Here is a 17527-nt window from a genome sequence, read left to right on the forward strand (position 1 = left end):
TCAATCATGACAACACACGGAGTGAATGATTTAACCAGCATTTATTGGCATGGGGCATGGAATGTACTAGGGATGCAACAATACAGTTAGTCCACGGTTCAATACATACCTCGGTTTTTTAACCACGGTTTTCGGTTCGGTTCTGATGGCTTGTCACATCAGTTTTTTGCTATCCTATTCTTAGCCGACAGGAACAGCAAGAGGTTAAGGAGAAAAAATACTATTTTTGTTATTGCAATACTCTATCTTTATTTAATTTAAAAGACTTAAAACTTTAAACTTTACTTCAAAAACACTTGTACACATTCCTAGTGTTTGTATAATATGAAATAAATATATATAAAGATTTACACGGGCAGCTCAGAGCTGTACAGCAGCATTTAAGTATGAGATTGATTGAATGAATAAATGTACAAATAAAACATTACATAGACTTAACTATAAAATATACATCGATTCTTATTTAAGCTATTCAAGTTTTTCAGTCAAGTGCAGTGAGTGATTTTCTCTTTGTCTTTTGTTGTTTTATTAACATTAAAGGGATAGTTCACTCAAAATTAAAATTCTGTCATCGATTACTCGCGCTCAAGTTTTAAACCTGAATAAAGTTATTTCTTCTGTTGGAAAATATTTTTTGAAGAATGTTGAAAACCAACCAGTTGCTGGTCCCCATTGTAGGAAATAATAATATGTAAGTCAATGGCTACCATCAACTCAACTGTCTGGTATTCAACTGTCTGTGTTCAACAGGAGAAATTAATACAGGTTTGGATAAAACATTAGAGTGAGGAAATAATGGCATAATTTTAGAGTGATCTGTCCCTTTAAGGACAAGCGGCAGCATTCTCACTAGGCTGCGCTGCTGTCAATTTAAGTCCTGCACGCATCTAATATACAGACACATGCCGATTTTACTTTCACTTTAGACATAACGACTTTGTGTTTATGTAAACCTTGTGTGTATTTGACAGTATTAGCCCAGTAAGACTACTTAGTCCAGTAATCACGTGTTTGACAGGCGTTTAGTGCTCGCGCTCAGAAAAGCGCATGTTAAGCATGCGAATGAAATGTTTAACCGGCAAGGCTTTAAAACGTATGCAATAATGAACTTTCGTGATTCCTCACTTCATCGCTCTGTTAAAGTGTGAACAGCATTGCAAGCGTGGCTAAACACCCCAAACTTTAGTGCATAGTGATTGGATATTTGCTCATATCAGCGTGTAGACTCACAGGCACACTCAAACAGAGCCACTTCGGAGAGAAATACATATAATTAATAATGAATAGAAAACGGGAAAAAAAATTATTGTTTTCACAAGCGCATATTGAACAATGAATGCCGTACCGAACGGTTCAATATTATATTGAGAATTGTGGCATCCCTAGAATGTAAATATGCTTGATTTTGGCAGACGAGATCTGCTACGCTGCTGTTGCTGAGGAAATACAAGAATATGTTCATCTTAGTTAAATTAACATACATAAGGACATGCTGCAGCAAGAATATATTAAAACCGCCATAGCAGATCTCTACAGGTGGCACTGGGGAGGAGGAGGGGCAAACAGAAGTTTTCATAATCGCACAGCTCAACAGGGTGATCGCAGGCTTGGGTACGAAATATATGATCATGTGGATTAGGATGTACGTCTGGTTGGCTAATATCATGGCGTTAGAGGAACCAATTAACTCTCGGTTAGAATCACGACTGAACCATGTTATGCATAACACATAAGTACATATTTAAATACAAAATTTAAGACTAAAATCTCAGACAGAAATCTCAGATATTATGATAAATATTTCAGTATGAATTTGCAAGTGCATTATTCCTCTTAAATGCACATAAATAATCCCTGGTGATGAAGTGATATTGGCCTTAATACTCGTAGAGGAAGAAATGTCATGGTCATCAAACTCTCATGGCTAGAGAAAAGAGAGAAAGCTGCGAGGGATTGGATTAGTCAGAGGAAAGGAGAGTGTGTAGGTGGGAGTTGAAAAGGCTGAGGTGGTGTCCAGGGAGTGAATGGCACTGCAGTAACTATCAATCAACATATGACTGCAGACTGCAGTCTGTACACATATCCACCGTTTAACCAGAGAGCGCTCATTTTTCAATTTAAAGAACAAGAACATTATATGGCCTGAGATATTTTCAAAGGTTAAAGTCTTAAAAAATAATATAGAGTGCACTGCAAAAATCTGGATGTTTAATCTGTATTTTGGTCATGTTCTCCAGTAAATAATTGATAAATTATTTAATATAAATGTATTTTAATGTATTTTTGCATTTATTAAGCATAAACCTTTTTGTTAGATATATTCTATGAAAAAAGGTCTATCTATCTATCTATCTATCTATCTATCTATCTATCTATCTATCTATCTATCTATCTATCTATCTATCTATCTATCTATCTATCTATCTATCTATCTATCTATCTATCTATCTATCTATCTATCTATCTATCTATCTATCTATCTATCTATCTATCGTAATGCAGTATGTTGTCACACGACTTTTTACCCTTTTTATATATATACCAGTGCTCATTAACATTGAAAACGCAACCTTATATGCATTTAAACAACTTCTCTTTTGTATTCCCTTGTGTTTTTATTCTGCAGAGACCAAGCAGGAGTTGGAGGACCTCACAGCTGACATTAAGAAGACAGCCAATAAAGTGCGCTCTAAATTAAAAGGTACAAAAACTGAACTAGAAATTGACCTAGAACTTTATTAGCACTTTTATATTTTTGTATGATTGTTTTAGAACACAAAATTATGCTAAACATTACAAACGAATAGCCTGCTCTGAGATCAGTTTGAGATGGTAAACATTCTTGCAATGTTTTCGACCCTTTGAATTTAGCATGAGAAAATATCAGGTCTATTTGCAAGGATACATGGAGTTCAGTCCTCTAAAAGCTCATAATACCTTCATCCTCACGTAGGCAATGCTAATTTGGACTTAAACTTTGATTCAAAAGGCAGCCACCTGAGGCAAAGGGAGAACAAGTAGAAGTTTGGACTAATCTCTTTTGAAGTGTTCTCCTTCTGAAGTTGCGTAGGAAAAGACAAAAAGTTGCACTCCACCCCAAGAACAACATTTGTCCTCAAAGTTGATGTGTTAGAAGCAGGAAAAATTGGAAAGCGTAAGGATTTGAGCAAGGGCAAATTGTGATGGTTAGACTGCAGCTCTTGTGGGGTGTTCCCGGTCTGCAGTGGTCAATATCTGTCAAAAGTGGTCCAAGGAAGGAACAGTGGTGAACCGGCAACAGGGTCATGGGCGGCCAAGGCTCATTGATGCACGTGGGGAGCGAAGGCTGGCCCGTGTGGTTCGATCAATCAGACCAGCTACTGTAGCTCAAATTGCTCAAGAAGTTAATGCTGGTTCTGATAGAAAGGTGTCAGAATACACAGTGCATTGCAGTTTGTTGCGTATGGGGCTGCATAGCCGCAGACCAGTCAGGGTGCCCATGCTGACCCCTGTCCATCGCCGAAAGTGCCAACAGTGGGCACGTGAGCATCAGAACTGGACCACGGAGCAATGGAAGAAGGTGGCCTGGTCTGATGAATCATGTTTTCTTTTACATCACGTGGATGGGCGGGTGTGTGTGCATCGCTTACCTGGGGAACACATGGCACAGGGATGCACTATGGGAAGAAGGCAAGCCGGCGGAGGCAGTGTGATGCTTTGGGCAATGTTCTGCTTGGAAACCTTGGGTCCTGCCATCCATGTGGATGTTACTTTGACACGTACCACCGACCTAAGCATTGTTGCAGACCATGTGCACCCTTTCATGGAAACGGTATTCCCTGATGGCTGTGGCCTCTTTCAGCAGGATAATGCGCCCTGCCACAAACCAAAAAATTTCAGGAATGGCAACGAGTTTGAGGTGTTGACTTGGCCTCCAAATTCCCCAGATCTCAATCCACCTCCCCACCTCATAACTTACAGGACTTAAAGGATCTGCTGCTAACATCTTGGTGTCAGATACCACATCACCCCTCCAGTGGAGTCCATGCCTCGACGGGTCAGGGCTGTTTTGGCAGCAAAAGGGGGACCAACACAATATAAGGAAGGTGGTCATACTTTTATGACCATAATGTTATGGGTTTTTTTTGCTACTGTATCTTTAAAACTCCTACATACAAGCCCACAATGATGGTCATTCTGATATCAACTTCATCTACACTCATGTTGATGTAGCCAGTGACACATGGTGCACCCAGCTCCATTAGAACAGAATGGAGTGTGATCCCCATTGTCTCCTGAAGTGGACAGTGAGATCTATTGTCCTTCTGAGATTAAGGGACTTGTTATTACTCTGGGACCACTTTGTCTGACACCTAGTGTGTATGCACTTTCATTGTAACAGTTCAGTCTTCCAATTACTTTTTCGTAGTTGCTGTGCCACCTCAGTAACTGTTGTAACCAGGTAACCAGGGCGAGACGGCTGCTATATGAAATGTCAATCATTAGAATACGATGAAGAGGCAATATTTCTCATGCTCACTGCATAGACTTGGGTTTAGCGCAGGCTGTTTATTATATTCAGTTTATGTGTCTATTCCACAGCAATCGAACAAAGTATCGAGCAAGAGGAGGGGTTGAACAGATCATCTGCAGATTTGCGGATCCGCAAGACACAGGTATGAAAATAATGAGAAAAACCATTGTAATATTCTAAATGCTTGTCTAAACATTATTTACAATCTTTATTCTCCTAACAATAATCATTGTCAATCTATTCAGTCAAATCAATGTAATGTGTAAAATACTTATTCCAAAAGAGTCAAGGAACTTGACAAGGAAAAACTTAGTTTAGTTTTCCATTGTCAAAAACGTCTTCATTATTATATTCAATATTCAATTAATAAATAATGTTAGAATATTACTTTACGTTACATTAACGTTTAACATTTTTAAAATGTGTTACATGTCATTTTTGCACTGATTTCAGATTGGTGTTATGAATAATGTCCATCAAGTTCCACATATGCATGCATACTTTCACTTGGGAATAATGTCATAAGAAGTGCTCAGGGGATATTTCAAAGCTTTTTTAAAAGTAAAATAGTTTCACATAAATGGAAGCAATATCCAGGAAGATAGTAACAAATCTGACCTTCAGGGTGTCCAGTGTGTTCAGAGACTGACATACTTCCTGTGACCTCTGCCCTCCCACTGAGCAGCTCTTTCAAACGCCCTCCTTGGCGCCATCTGCTGTTCAGAAACAGAATGAATGCAGTAATCTCTCAAACTGCAGCAAAAGCAGGGGCCGATTTCACAACGATCACACTTGGCCTTCAATATTATTATCCTGAGCTGCTTACTGTCAGTGAGCATTTTCACACCCTGATGCAACCTCCTCATCTCTATCTTTATCCCACAGCATTCCACGCTGTCACGCAAGTTTGTAGAGGTGATGACGGAGTACAACACCACGCAGTCCAAATACAGGGACCGCTGCAAGGACCGCATTCAGAGACAACTGGAAATTAGTGAGTTCTGCTTGCATGCACAAAGTTACCGGAGAGCATAGTTACATTTTAACTACAAATCTTACAAACTGTTCATTAAAGCTATGCATCATGTTACTGGATCAAAACCATGACCTGTGTGCCATATTCTACCAGTTGATTTAATACCCAGTATGCACCATAATGATACCATGTACTTCTAATATCTTTAATTAGCTGGCAGAACAACTACCAATGAGGAGCTGGAAGACATGTTGGAGAGCGGGAAACTGGCTATCTTCACTGATGATGTAAGTTTAATAGTTGGCAATCAATGACAAACTAATTTCACTATGACTTTGGTTTCCATGAAAGCAATGGTCATAATTTCGGGTCAAATTTAAACACTTCTGCTTTAAAATGTAATTTTACAAAGGTCCAGTCACAAATCACCTAGTCCAGTCACCAGCCCCTATGGTACTCTTCTGAATGTACACTTTTGCCACATTAACTGTTGGGTAATAGTCCACTGTAAAGTGGGCTTCGCAAAAGGAGGTGCTTGCCTTGTGAAAACTAAAATGGTAAATGAGACACCCTACAGCAGTGGCGAGTACGTTTTCCACCCGTTCCGTAAAATACGGAATCGTCCCTTATTTACAAGCAAAATGATGCCTCCCGTATTTTACATAGGTCCACACATAGTTCAATGAACACATACGGATTTTGCAGTGTGGAGAATACTGATAGCAAATATAAAGAAATTCATTTCACAATAAGTAGTAGAGAAGCTCATTTGTGCGTGATTGCGTTTTAGCGGCTTTGTTGCCATAGCGGCGGAGTCTCGAGAGTGTGCCTATGTGCCTGTAAACTTTTTTTAAAAACACGTCGAGCTCACGTCGCGTCTAGGGGTCGACCGATATGGTATTTTTTTATTACCGATACGGGCTGCCGATTTTCTTGAGCCGATATTTGGAGTCAATACTGCTTTTGCTCCCTCAATTTACAACATAAAAATGACACAATGATCAGGATGATAACAATTTAAAATTTACAATTTAAAAAAAGGAACATTTATTGAACTAAAAAAAACAATATTTAACAAATAGTAAAAACAGGTGAGGTACAACAAGAAAAAAAAAAGAGTTCAGTGGTGAAAATAAATTCTGAAAATAAATATTTAAGCATAAATAAAATAATTACACTATTGCACACAGTATCAACAAGCAAGCAGCATAATAAAGTGCACACTGACTGTACTATACTTAATTTTAAAACTATTTACAACCTAGTCATTTAATGGTTACACTTCAAAAAATGCTGGGTTAAAAATAACCCAAGTTGGGTTGAATATGGACTAACCCAGCAATTGGGTTGTTTTGACCCAGCGATTGGGTTAAATGTTTGCTTAAAACACCCAATTGCTGGGTTAAAACAACCCAATTGATGGGTTAGTCCATTTTCAACCCAACTTGGGTTATTTTTAACCCAGCATTTTTTAGAGTGTAGGTGCACTTAACTTAATCTCTTGTAGAGCAACACCAGCGGTAATTCAGGAAAAAAATCTCCCAATGCTTCACGTGAAACTTCAGTCTTTCGACCTTTTACCATTGTGTCAATTCTCAATTGATTTTGATTAATATACGCGAGGGAGGGAGAGCAAGAGAGTTTGAAGACGGTGAGAGCTGCCCTGTGGACGCCTGTCTGTAAATAGTGCAGGAAAAAAAATATCGGCGAACGCAGCAGCCTTGTATTGGCCGATGCCGATACAAAAATCGCAAATATCGGCCCGATATATCGGTCTAACACTTGTCGCGTCCACCGTTTGAACGCAAGAGGATCTCAGGATATAGAGCTGAATATCAAAAAGGTATCAATGGGTCTGTCCAGTAACTCATGATGGACCTAAGGCAAACTGCACACTTTATGAGAAGCATTTCAGTGTCTCAGATTGTCTCGTGACAGCAGCGGTGACAGACACATCCGTGCTTCTAAAGGTATAGGCCTATAGTTTTTTTAAATGGATAATATATTAATATAATATTCCATTCTATTAATAATATATAATATTTCATGACGTATTCTTTATTTCTGTCCTTTATGCAATCGTTTTTTAGGGTTGTTTTTTTTTTGGGGGGGGGGGGGGGGGCGTGAATGGGTGTCCCTTATTTTGCCACACTGAAGGTGGCAACCCTAGTGGCGAGGCTACATAAGGAGCAGGGTGGCACTGACACTCTCAGATCGATGGCTAGTCCACCCAATCAAATGAGACAAATCATTTTTGTGGGAAAACATCATGTATACATGACAATAATGATGTGTCAAATACATGAATTTAGCGGATGTCACTCCCGAAACTCTACAGCTTATACGTGGCCGCTGGCCAAACATGAAAAACAAAAGTTTAATTCACATTCTGAACTGATTAGTTCATCACGATGACGCAATCTCACAAAGTTCTGTTGTAATCAATGAAGCAGTCTACACTGCACAATAATGAATCTCTCATTTATGGTAAATGGTAAATGGACTGCATTTATATAGCGCTTTTAACAGAGCTTCGGCCATCCAAAGCGCTTTACATTTGCCTCATATTCACCCATACATACACTCATTCACACACCGACGGTGTCAGCCATGCAAGGCGCCATCCAGCTCGTCGGGAGCAGCTGGGGTTAGGTGTCTTGCTCATGGACACCTCGGCACTTGGTCAGGTGGAACCGGGGATTGAACCACCAACCTTCCAGTTTGTAGACAACCTACATGAACCACTGAGCCACTGCCGCTCCATTTACATAATGTCTACCACACTTTGTTATAATGACGGATTTGCGAACGTGCAGAAATCAGCAATGGACAAAAACTCTGGCTTTGAGCGGAGTGGATTCTGACTAAAGCCTAATTTATACTTTTGCATCAAGTTTACGGCATAGCTACGTCATAGGCTGTGTTGCACGTGTAGCCTACGACGTACCGACGTGCACCTCTCCAAAATGTAATAACGCGTCAATTCTACGCGGACCACAATCGCTGTGATTGGTCTGCCAGAACCCCTCCCTCATGGGTACACATGCTCCCTCTGCATGTGTAACTGCACGTCAACGCGGACAAGGGCGCAGAAGTATAAATGAAAATTGACGTGTAGAGGCTACAAAGCAGGTCCGACACAGAAGTATAAATCTGCCTTAACTCTGATTGGCCATTGCGTTCAAGAAATCAACAGATATATCTATGATTGGCTACATTGCTCAACGCTGCACATGTTGTAAATAGAAACCTTAGACACTCTCCATAGTGCAAACACAAATATGCACTGGATCGTTTGCCAAATCGCCAATATGCCATTACATAGAAAACTGATCCTAGTCCAGCAGTTATGGGCAGCAAATTTCCGGCTTTGCCACTGCCCTACTCATACACTTCCCAGACACGCTAGTGAGTCCACATCAAGTGTGATATTTGGGACAGGAACTATGAATTTGGTTTTACATGGAAGCATATTCACAATTCATAATTTGTTGACCATTTCACCCAATCTATGTGCAAAAAAATCTATATGTGCAAATGTATGCTGATATGAAATTTTCCCTCATATTCTCTTTTTAACAGATCAAAATGGACTCCCAGATGACCAAGCAGGCATTAAATGAGATTGAGACCCGACACACTGAGATCATTAAGTTGGAGAACAGCATCCGTGAGCTGCATGACATGTTTGTGGACATGGCCATGCTGGTGGAGAGTCAGGTACAACTGATATTTCATCGGAGTATTGCTCCGAATACTATTTGAACAAACACTAGCAATCTGATCGCTTCACAAAAGTCCCTTCCACAAGGCTGTTGGTAAAGCATATAAAGGATTGTCGATTTGAGAAATGTTGCCTTTTATGTCTGGAAGTAATTTACTTAAAGGAATAGTTGATGAAAATGAAAACTCCATCTTTGTTAACCCTTATGTCATTTAAGTATTATTTATATACTATTTTATTCATATTGTATTGATGTCAGTTAGTCGCCAAGGCATGGTTTTGAAATTTCATTAAAAAAATTCCATCATAATGGCCACATCTGTCAGACTTGGCCAATCACAGATAAAACTAGACTTCAAGTGCTTTGTACTCCAAAGTGATACTTCCTTTTAAAAAGTAATTCACAGATAGCAATTGATATATTCTCACAGTGGAAATTGTTCAGACATTGCTATAGAAGGCCATCGTGTTAAGGTACAAGGACAGTCCCCATGGATCAACCTGGGGTTAAGGGCCTTTGCTCGAGGGAAAAGAGGTGAACTCAGTCAGCTCCACTTGCTGGTTTCAAAATCAGGCTGCATAAAGCATTTAAGCGAATCGTAACTTTCAAGTATTTGCATTCGATACAGTGACTGTCATGTGTGTATATGTGGATATTGTGGAGTTGTTTGTTTGAAGTGCCTATTTTTGTCATTCACAGGGAGAAATGATTGACAGAATTGAGTATAACGTGGAACACTCTGTGGACTATGTAGAGAGAGCAGTTTCTGACACCAAGAAGGCTGTCAAATACCAGAGTCAGGCACGCAAGGTAAAACACTATCAGCTGTTACACCTGACGTCTTTCAATATTATGCCCTTTTTGTACAATGATTCTTGACTCAGTCCTAAGCTGTCATGTACAAAAACGAGCAATAGAAGAGCATTTTGAAATTATACCTAAACCACTTAAACCATCCAAAGAAAAACTATATTGCTCCTCTGGCACTCATTGGTTCCTCAACAGATGCGGTCTTCTCCCAGCTTTTTTGCTGCAGTTTTTGCTGGCTAACGTCCATTGCAGTGGTCTAAAGGCCACAGACTCTTGGTGGTATGCCACCTACTTTCTGATGAGTCCAATTGCAGATCTGGTGAAACATAATCTTTACATTTATTCACTTACCAGAGCTTCAGAAATGTCAGAACATTAGTATTGTCAGTACTTGATTGATCTACAGTTATTTGCAGCTAATAATCAAATCAATTAAGGACAGTAATGAAATCAATTATAATCATGATTTCAATGATAATATAAAAGTGAAACTTCTAAGACAAGGGGTTGTAAATCCCCAGTCAGCGACTGAAGAACAAATTTGATTAAGAGCAAGTAAAAAAGTAAACATTTTTGAAAGGCCATGAATTTCATCTAACCAGGGTAGCACACCTCATCCAGAAATACTGTTTTGACCGATTACAGTATGGTATACAGTATCACTTCTAATTTGTCAGCACTGCGTGTACCAGGGCCGTAACCACCATAGACATTGAGGGGGACAAGTCCCATATAATTAGAAATGGCCAAATTGTCCCCCCCAATATTTGAAATTCTTGCACTGCTTTGTTGCTCTTGTATGTTGTTGTTAGGATGACTAAAAGGTTTAAAAGTTACATTTTAGTCTGGTTTGCCTCAGTGGTCTGCTCTTTCAGTGCTCGTCAATGTCAAAATGACTGAGATGGCCAATCAAATCAAAGTAGGCGGGTTTACGTTCTCTTTTGGCTCATCTTCACACACAGACGAGCGTGTCAATCTATCGTTTAATGCCGTTGCGGAGAGAGACTCTATTCTTTCTGGTTAAATCAAAAAACAAAATGCACACAAAAATGTCCCTGTTCTTAATATACAATCATTGATGAACAGCTTTGATTTTAATGAAGAATAAAAAATATATATGAGAGCGGATTAGAACCCGGAACTTTTGACATGGTTTACAAAAATTCTACGACCAGAGGCCTCATTTATAAACGTTGCGTACGCACAAAAGGCGGCGTACGCCGCTCTCTACGCAATAATTGGTATTTATAAAAAGCAAACTTGACGGGAAAATGTGCGGTCCTTCACGCAAGCTCTGGAAATAAAATGCCCCATCACAATGCGTAATGACGCACAATGGCTGACAATCTTGCGCTCTTAGAAGATGTGGCAAATGGAAGGATTCGGAGTGAACGCATCTTCAGACAGCAAGAAGACTTGCTGGCAAACGAGGACACACTGCGCTAGACGCTTTTTTGCCTCGACTTTGATGTCCGACCATTTCTTTTTTATTTCGGCCACGGTCCGAGGTTGTGAGGCTACAGCATTTACGGCGTCTGCAACCTTTTGCACCTCAAGTGCCTTTTTGGCATTAGTAATGCCCACACTGTGCCCTCCAAACAACACTTTTCTTCTCTTTTCAACCTCGTCAACGATAACTTCTACATCACATTGAGTGAAGTTAGGTTTTTTTAATTTCTTCTCTGTGTTTGCCATGATTTCGCAATCGATGAATATTAACTTGTGGGCGTTTCACAGACTATTTATGGGCAACTATGGGCGTGACATGAAGCCCATAGAATTGATTGTGATTTATTAAGGGAAAACTGCGTAGGATGTGCGTGTGCACGGTTTTATAAATCCGAATATTTCTGTGCGTACGCACGTCCTATGTTTCATCCGTACGCCACTTCTGACACAAATCCTACGCAAAGTTTTATAAATGAGGCCCCAGACCACTGGGGAATTCGAATGTAATCAGCAGATCTATGTATTTATTCACTAATGCGAAGAATCTCGGGACTAATAATATATGTGAGGCAAATTAATGCAAATATTGTTTGCAAATAGTCCCAAAAGTATCATTTCCCAACTAGAATTAGACCTAGAATTTCGTTCACTGTTCTGTTTCTTTATGCTTTATAAAAATAAATAAAACATTTTCAATGTTCAAGACATGGTTACAGCCTTGGCGTGTACTGTAAATTCCAGGTTTTAAGCTTTAAAAATGGAACTTGTTTTGTGTTTGTCAAGCAAGTAGTTACTGATTTATTTGGTGATTAATTTTGTGCCCCAAATTGGTCCATAAAATAAAAATAAAAAAAATAACGAAAGATTTCTTGGTCCCTTTACATGTCAGTCGATCACCAGAAAAAGCGGCAAAGTCAATGTTTCGTTGCTTCAAACTTACATGTGGTTTTCCGTCTGCATGTCCCACCAAGCAACAGTATTTCCATTTAGTTCGTTCTGTTTGGCATTAGTCCCTTGGCACTATAAAATATTTAAAGCTTCCCTTTATGAGATCATCACATTCAGTGCACGTTTCGTTTGGAGATTCCAAAGTTTAGAATGATGTCAGTACTGTAGTTAGCCTTTACAGTTACGCAATATCTAATCACCACCTTCTCAAATGCAGTCAATGTTTAAAACATTCAGCATTCAAAGGGCCAGTGTCCCAGAGTGAGTCCTTTCATCAATAATTGAATTAACTTTTAATTAATTTAATGATTTACTTTGGTAATGGTTTAATTGTTCATGGTTTCATTCAATGATTTAAAGTGTGGTTAAGATGAGGTGATGCTACTTAGATTAGCTGACTGTGTACTACTGCGCAATCGAGTAATAGAGTGGCTAGATGAACAAACCAAACGATTGCTGATCTGTTGGCTGTTTAATTACACATCTTTCTTTCTCTCTCCTTCTTTTTTTTGCCCTCTGCAGAAGAAGATCATGATCATCATCTGCTGTGTAATTTTGGGAGTGGTTTTGGCGTCCACTATCGGAGGAACCCTAGGCTTCTAAAACGACATGAAGAAAGACAAACACTTGGACAGCTGAGTGTTTTATCCACTTAAACACGAGATAAGGAAACTGTCATAAAATGGGGGTTGGGTAGGGTTAAAAATCCAATATTCAAAAATCAAACAATCAAAAAAATAAATAAATAAAAGGAGATGTTACGTACTAGCTGATTTAAATATATACAAAAGTGGGTTCAAATACACATAATATTTACAATCTGTACATGTAAATGTATTGAACATAAAAGCAGCACATGGGTTACTACCTGTAAAGGAATAAAACTCAACTTTTGTTTTTATTTGATTTTTTTTAGCGTTGCTTTTATTTTTGGGGGGGCCTCCAGGACAGTGCCAGCAACTGCTAAATTGTTTTAAGTTCCGGCAGAACACGGTGTTTGGCAAACCATACTAGCATTACAAATACTAACCAACTGAACATAGATGTTTTAGACAGTAGTACTAGTCCGATTTCAATGGCCTGACGTTCCGAGTGGTTGCTTGCATTCAGAAGAAATCTCATTTATTACCTTATTAGCTCATTACCGATGGAGTGCTGCAGATTAAAAGCACCGTCAAGCTCATAGCCGAATTTCTGTCTTAATAGTTTTACTGTGGGCAACCATAAACAAATGAAGAAAAAAAAGAAGCACACATCATTGGGAATTGTGAGCAGAAGTGATATCACCACGTTTGTACATAGAGATGATTTTCTTTTGACTTTTGCTGTACTGTAGAAGGTAGGCAGTGAAGGAACGGACATTTCATTTAACATATAGAAAGCTGGGACCGATAGGGTGGCATTGCGCAAACTGTTGAACTATGCAGTTTTGATTCCCCCCGTTTTTTGAATTAATTCATGGCAACCTATGGAATGATTCTGAAAGAGACAGAATTTATTTGTCTACGCCGAAGGTTTCTTCGTTGAGAAAAGAAAATGTCAATACTTGAAGCAACGCCTAGCCTAAATATTATCTTTTGGAGGGTGGTTAGGTCTGCTGAAAATAATAATCCTTATTTTTCAGTTAATCGTTAGTTTTGCATTTTTTATTTGCCTTGTTTAATGAATTGCATATATATATTTTATGTTATAATATAATAGGCTTGAACAGGACCGTTTTTGGTTTTGATGGATCGATTTGGGAGTTTGACGTTTTTCACCTTGGTGCTAGTTAAAGAAGAGAGACTAATAAAATTAACTACTAGGACATGATAGTTGGATCTTATTAAATTCTACATATCCGAGACGAGACGAGCTCTTGATGAGCTACCTGACTAAATATTTACAAGTAGATGCATTCTTCAGTTCAGTTGAAGAAACTTGTAGGACACTTATTATGCAGTGACTAATTTTCACAAACTTTATATGAAACAACTCAAATCCAGCTCTGAACGCCCAGAGAGACAGCATCTTGTCAAGATAACGCTAGCTTAGAATAAGACGCTTTGATTTTGTCCAAAGATTTTTTTTTTTTTTTTTAAACAAATCAAACAGCTGTATCATTAATTCGTTGCATCCTTTTCTTTGCGGACAGAAAGTGCCAGCTTGGTTGATCATGTACTGCTCGTTTTAAATTCAAGGGCTAAAATTCAAAACCAAACTTTAGCTCTGTTTTTTGCTTTTGTTGATACGGAATCCCTCTTGGCTTGATTCAGATTCGTCGCACTCTTAGAACGCCCTCACCCTCATGTTCATGACGTTACAGAACATGTACACTCCTTTTCTCAATACGGACTTCATTTTCCATGTACTGCTTATCATAGAATATAAAACAGGAGCCCCCCCACCCCGTCCCGCCACTCCTTTACCTACCTAAAGTGAAGTAGTAGGGAACAGGAAAGATTTTGGGGATATATACTGTACACTTTTTAGAAAGCCTGAGGCAGAGGGCCGGGACAATTTTGCTTTAATCATTCCAGTAACGTCCAGCATGTTTTCTTTGAAACTTCTGTGTATTTAGTGTCGAATCACTTACATGTATGGTAAAATGAGGTAAATATGTATGTCGGTGTTGTTTTTTAGTAGACGATATAGCTGGAAGGCCCTTATTTGTTAACGCATGCAACTTTCGCTTTGTTAGTTTGCATGGCTCTCGATCATGTGTGCACTTTACAATCAAAGAAAACAATGTCTTATGCCGCCACATTTTTTTTCGGGTTGTACCGTTTTGTTAATATGTTTATTTGTTTGTTTTTTATTTATGATTATTTATAATGAATCTCTAAGGGTTGGATGGGGGGGGGTTGACTTCATTTAATATTTCTCCTGCCGATTTTACCATGACCCTGACGATGCTGGAGTTTTACGGTGGTCCCCATGAATGTGTTCCCTGTGGATGTGCACATGAATACAAAATCTGTTCGTTGTCAGGTATTTTGTTCCTAAACAACGTCCATAGTGTAAAACGACGTATTTCCCCCCCTCCCCGCCCTCTGGAAACACTCTGGGTACGGATCATTTTTGCGCATCTTGTTCATTTGCCCTCCCCGATGTATTCCCAAACTTGATTGTTGTGCTTAACTGGTGATGATATGTGAATTCTTTCGTAAGACTATTCTTTATTGTGAGTCGTGTGCTGCGGTGTCGAATTGTGCAACTCAAAAGGCCATGTATGCGTGCCCTGTCCCCTCGGCATTTTTTCCTTTTTTACGTACACGTTGCTGTATAAGTGAGCATGAGCATTTGTGTGTGTGGATGTGTGTGTGCTCGTTTGCTGTTGGAGCCCTCGGGCGCACCGCAACGCTAGCCGGCGTCGGGCGCAAGGGGCTTCTCTGGTCTGCAGGTCTATGGTATGCAGCTCTAGCGCTCCAGTTTTGTGCCGACTTCATTCAAATGTTAAGAAAAGTAATAAGACTAAAAAGCCAAAGCGTTATGCGAGTACAGAGCACAATGTTACAGTCAACTGTATTGTGTAGTCCTCTCCGCCCGTAATCTTGTGAACTATCTTGCGTATACATTTACTATGTTTTCAGTTCCACTTCTTTCAGCGACAAGGTTCTCGATATAAAGGTTTATTTATTTATTTATTTATATTCATTCTGAACAATATGTACAATGTATACTACACGAGCTTGTTCCTTTTAAAGCACTTTCTCCAAAAACAGCTACGTACAAAACAAATCTGTTGTGTGTACTGTATGTTGTTTTTTCTTTCTCCCCTCAATGATGCTGTTTATGTTGCCATTTACCCCTTGTTCAGCTCACTTGCATTGCTTCCTCTGTGCTGGCAATACATTAGACGTAGACATTAGATCAGCTCTGGTTAAAAGAAAATGAAATAATAATAAAAAAAAAAAAACCTGTATACTAACATGGGCACAGATCTGGATGAAAGTTTTCTCAGTTGTCTTATTTTCCTTTTTCAAAACACTGTTTTTGGATGTTCGTCACACAGACACTGATATGACCAGACAGCACTGGCATAACACAGCACATTGAGAAGGCATTTTGTAAATGAGTGAAAATTACAAACTACTTATATAAAGAAAAAAATACAATGTACCTTTTAGAGTTTAACTGCATAATAGTCTTTTTGGTTGGGGTTGTTGAGTGCCTCATCACTGCAGGTGAAGAAAAAACCCTTACGCCCAATCTGCACGGCGAGCGAGCGGCGAAGCAGCAAAGCTAGAACGCTCCCGCCATGATCAACGAAACCGTCTCCGCTACGTAGACTGCTTTGTGTATTGTAATGCTCGCTGCTTAGTTTCCACGTGTGCTTTAGCTGTCCAGGAGATGCATCGCACCTGACTGACAGCTCTCAAAGACTTTGACGTTAACGGATATGACTTCTCGCACCCAAGGCCTGCGATCGTGATTTTTCTCAACAGCCCCAGCCATGATCCTCCTTGATTTCATCCCCTTTTGTGTCATTCCTTTGATGTATATTCCCATTAAACTTTATACCAGTATTCTTGTTTCAGTGTTAGATTTAGAACGAGGAAACGGTTTGTGGAGATGGTGCTCAAACTGTGATTTCAGCAAAATGATCATCAATTACAGAGGATGGCCTGTAATGATGTGATGAAAACACTATTCTAATTAGAACGGGAAGATGACTGGATAAGGATGACATAATTGAATTATACCATTATCAAATGTGATGAATTATATAACTACGATGATTTAAAAATCCCGAGAAGTTGTGTTATATTAGTAGTAATATTGAATGCTCGCGATTTTGTCAATCTGAACTGAATCTTGTCTTGTAATTATTGTAAATATTTCAAAGAGAGAAAAAATGATTTGCATGTCCATGTATAAAACTACTCAAATAGTTCCTGTCAAAGTTGTGAGGTTGATTGATTTTCTCGTTCTTTGCCCTGGTCGCAGCACTTTGCTGCTGGCAGGCTGACTGCTCGCTCGTCTTAAAGCAGTGATGTCAAGGGTGCTCTATAATGAAGAAAAGTGGAACAACGCTTTAACATCAGAATCAATACAATATGTTGTGTTACCTCAGAGAGCCGTTAGCGGTTCAACTCTGGGGAAAAACAGTGCTTCCCTCCATGT

The 17527-nt window shown here is 39.2% G+C and overlaps 1 protein-coding gene across 1 annotated transcript in view; it reads left to right on the forward strand.

Annotated features, from left to right (window-relative positions):
- The window catches only part of stx1b (syntaxin 1B), a 54231-nt gene extending 37946 nt beyond the window's left edge, over positions 1-16285 (forward strand). Inside the window, exons 4-10 of the mRNA XM_079829416.1 lie at positions 2627-2701; positions 4582-4655; positions 5399-5507; positions 5703-5776; positions 9072-9209; positions 9914-10024; positions 12944-16285. Coding sequence (XP_079685542.1) covers positions 2627-2701; positions 4582-4655; positions 5399-5507; positions 5703-5776; positions 9072-9209; positions 9914-10024; positions 12944-13024 — 662 coding nt within the window. The 3' untranslated portion in view covers positions 13025-16285. The remainder of the gene's footprint in view (positions 1-2626; positions 2702-4581; positions 4656-5398; positions 5508-5702; positions 5777-9071; positions 9210-9913; positions 10025-12943) is intronic.
- Positions 16286-17527: the final 1242 nt, after the last annotated feature.

The sequence above is a fragment of the Gobio gobio genome (genome assembly GCF_949357685.1).
Source record: "Gobio gobio genome assembly, chromosome: 11".
NCBI classification, from domain to species: Eukaryota; Metazoa; Chordata; class Actinopteri; order Cypriniformes; family Gobionidae; genus Gobio; species Gobio gobio.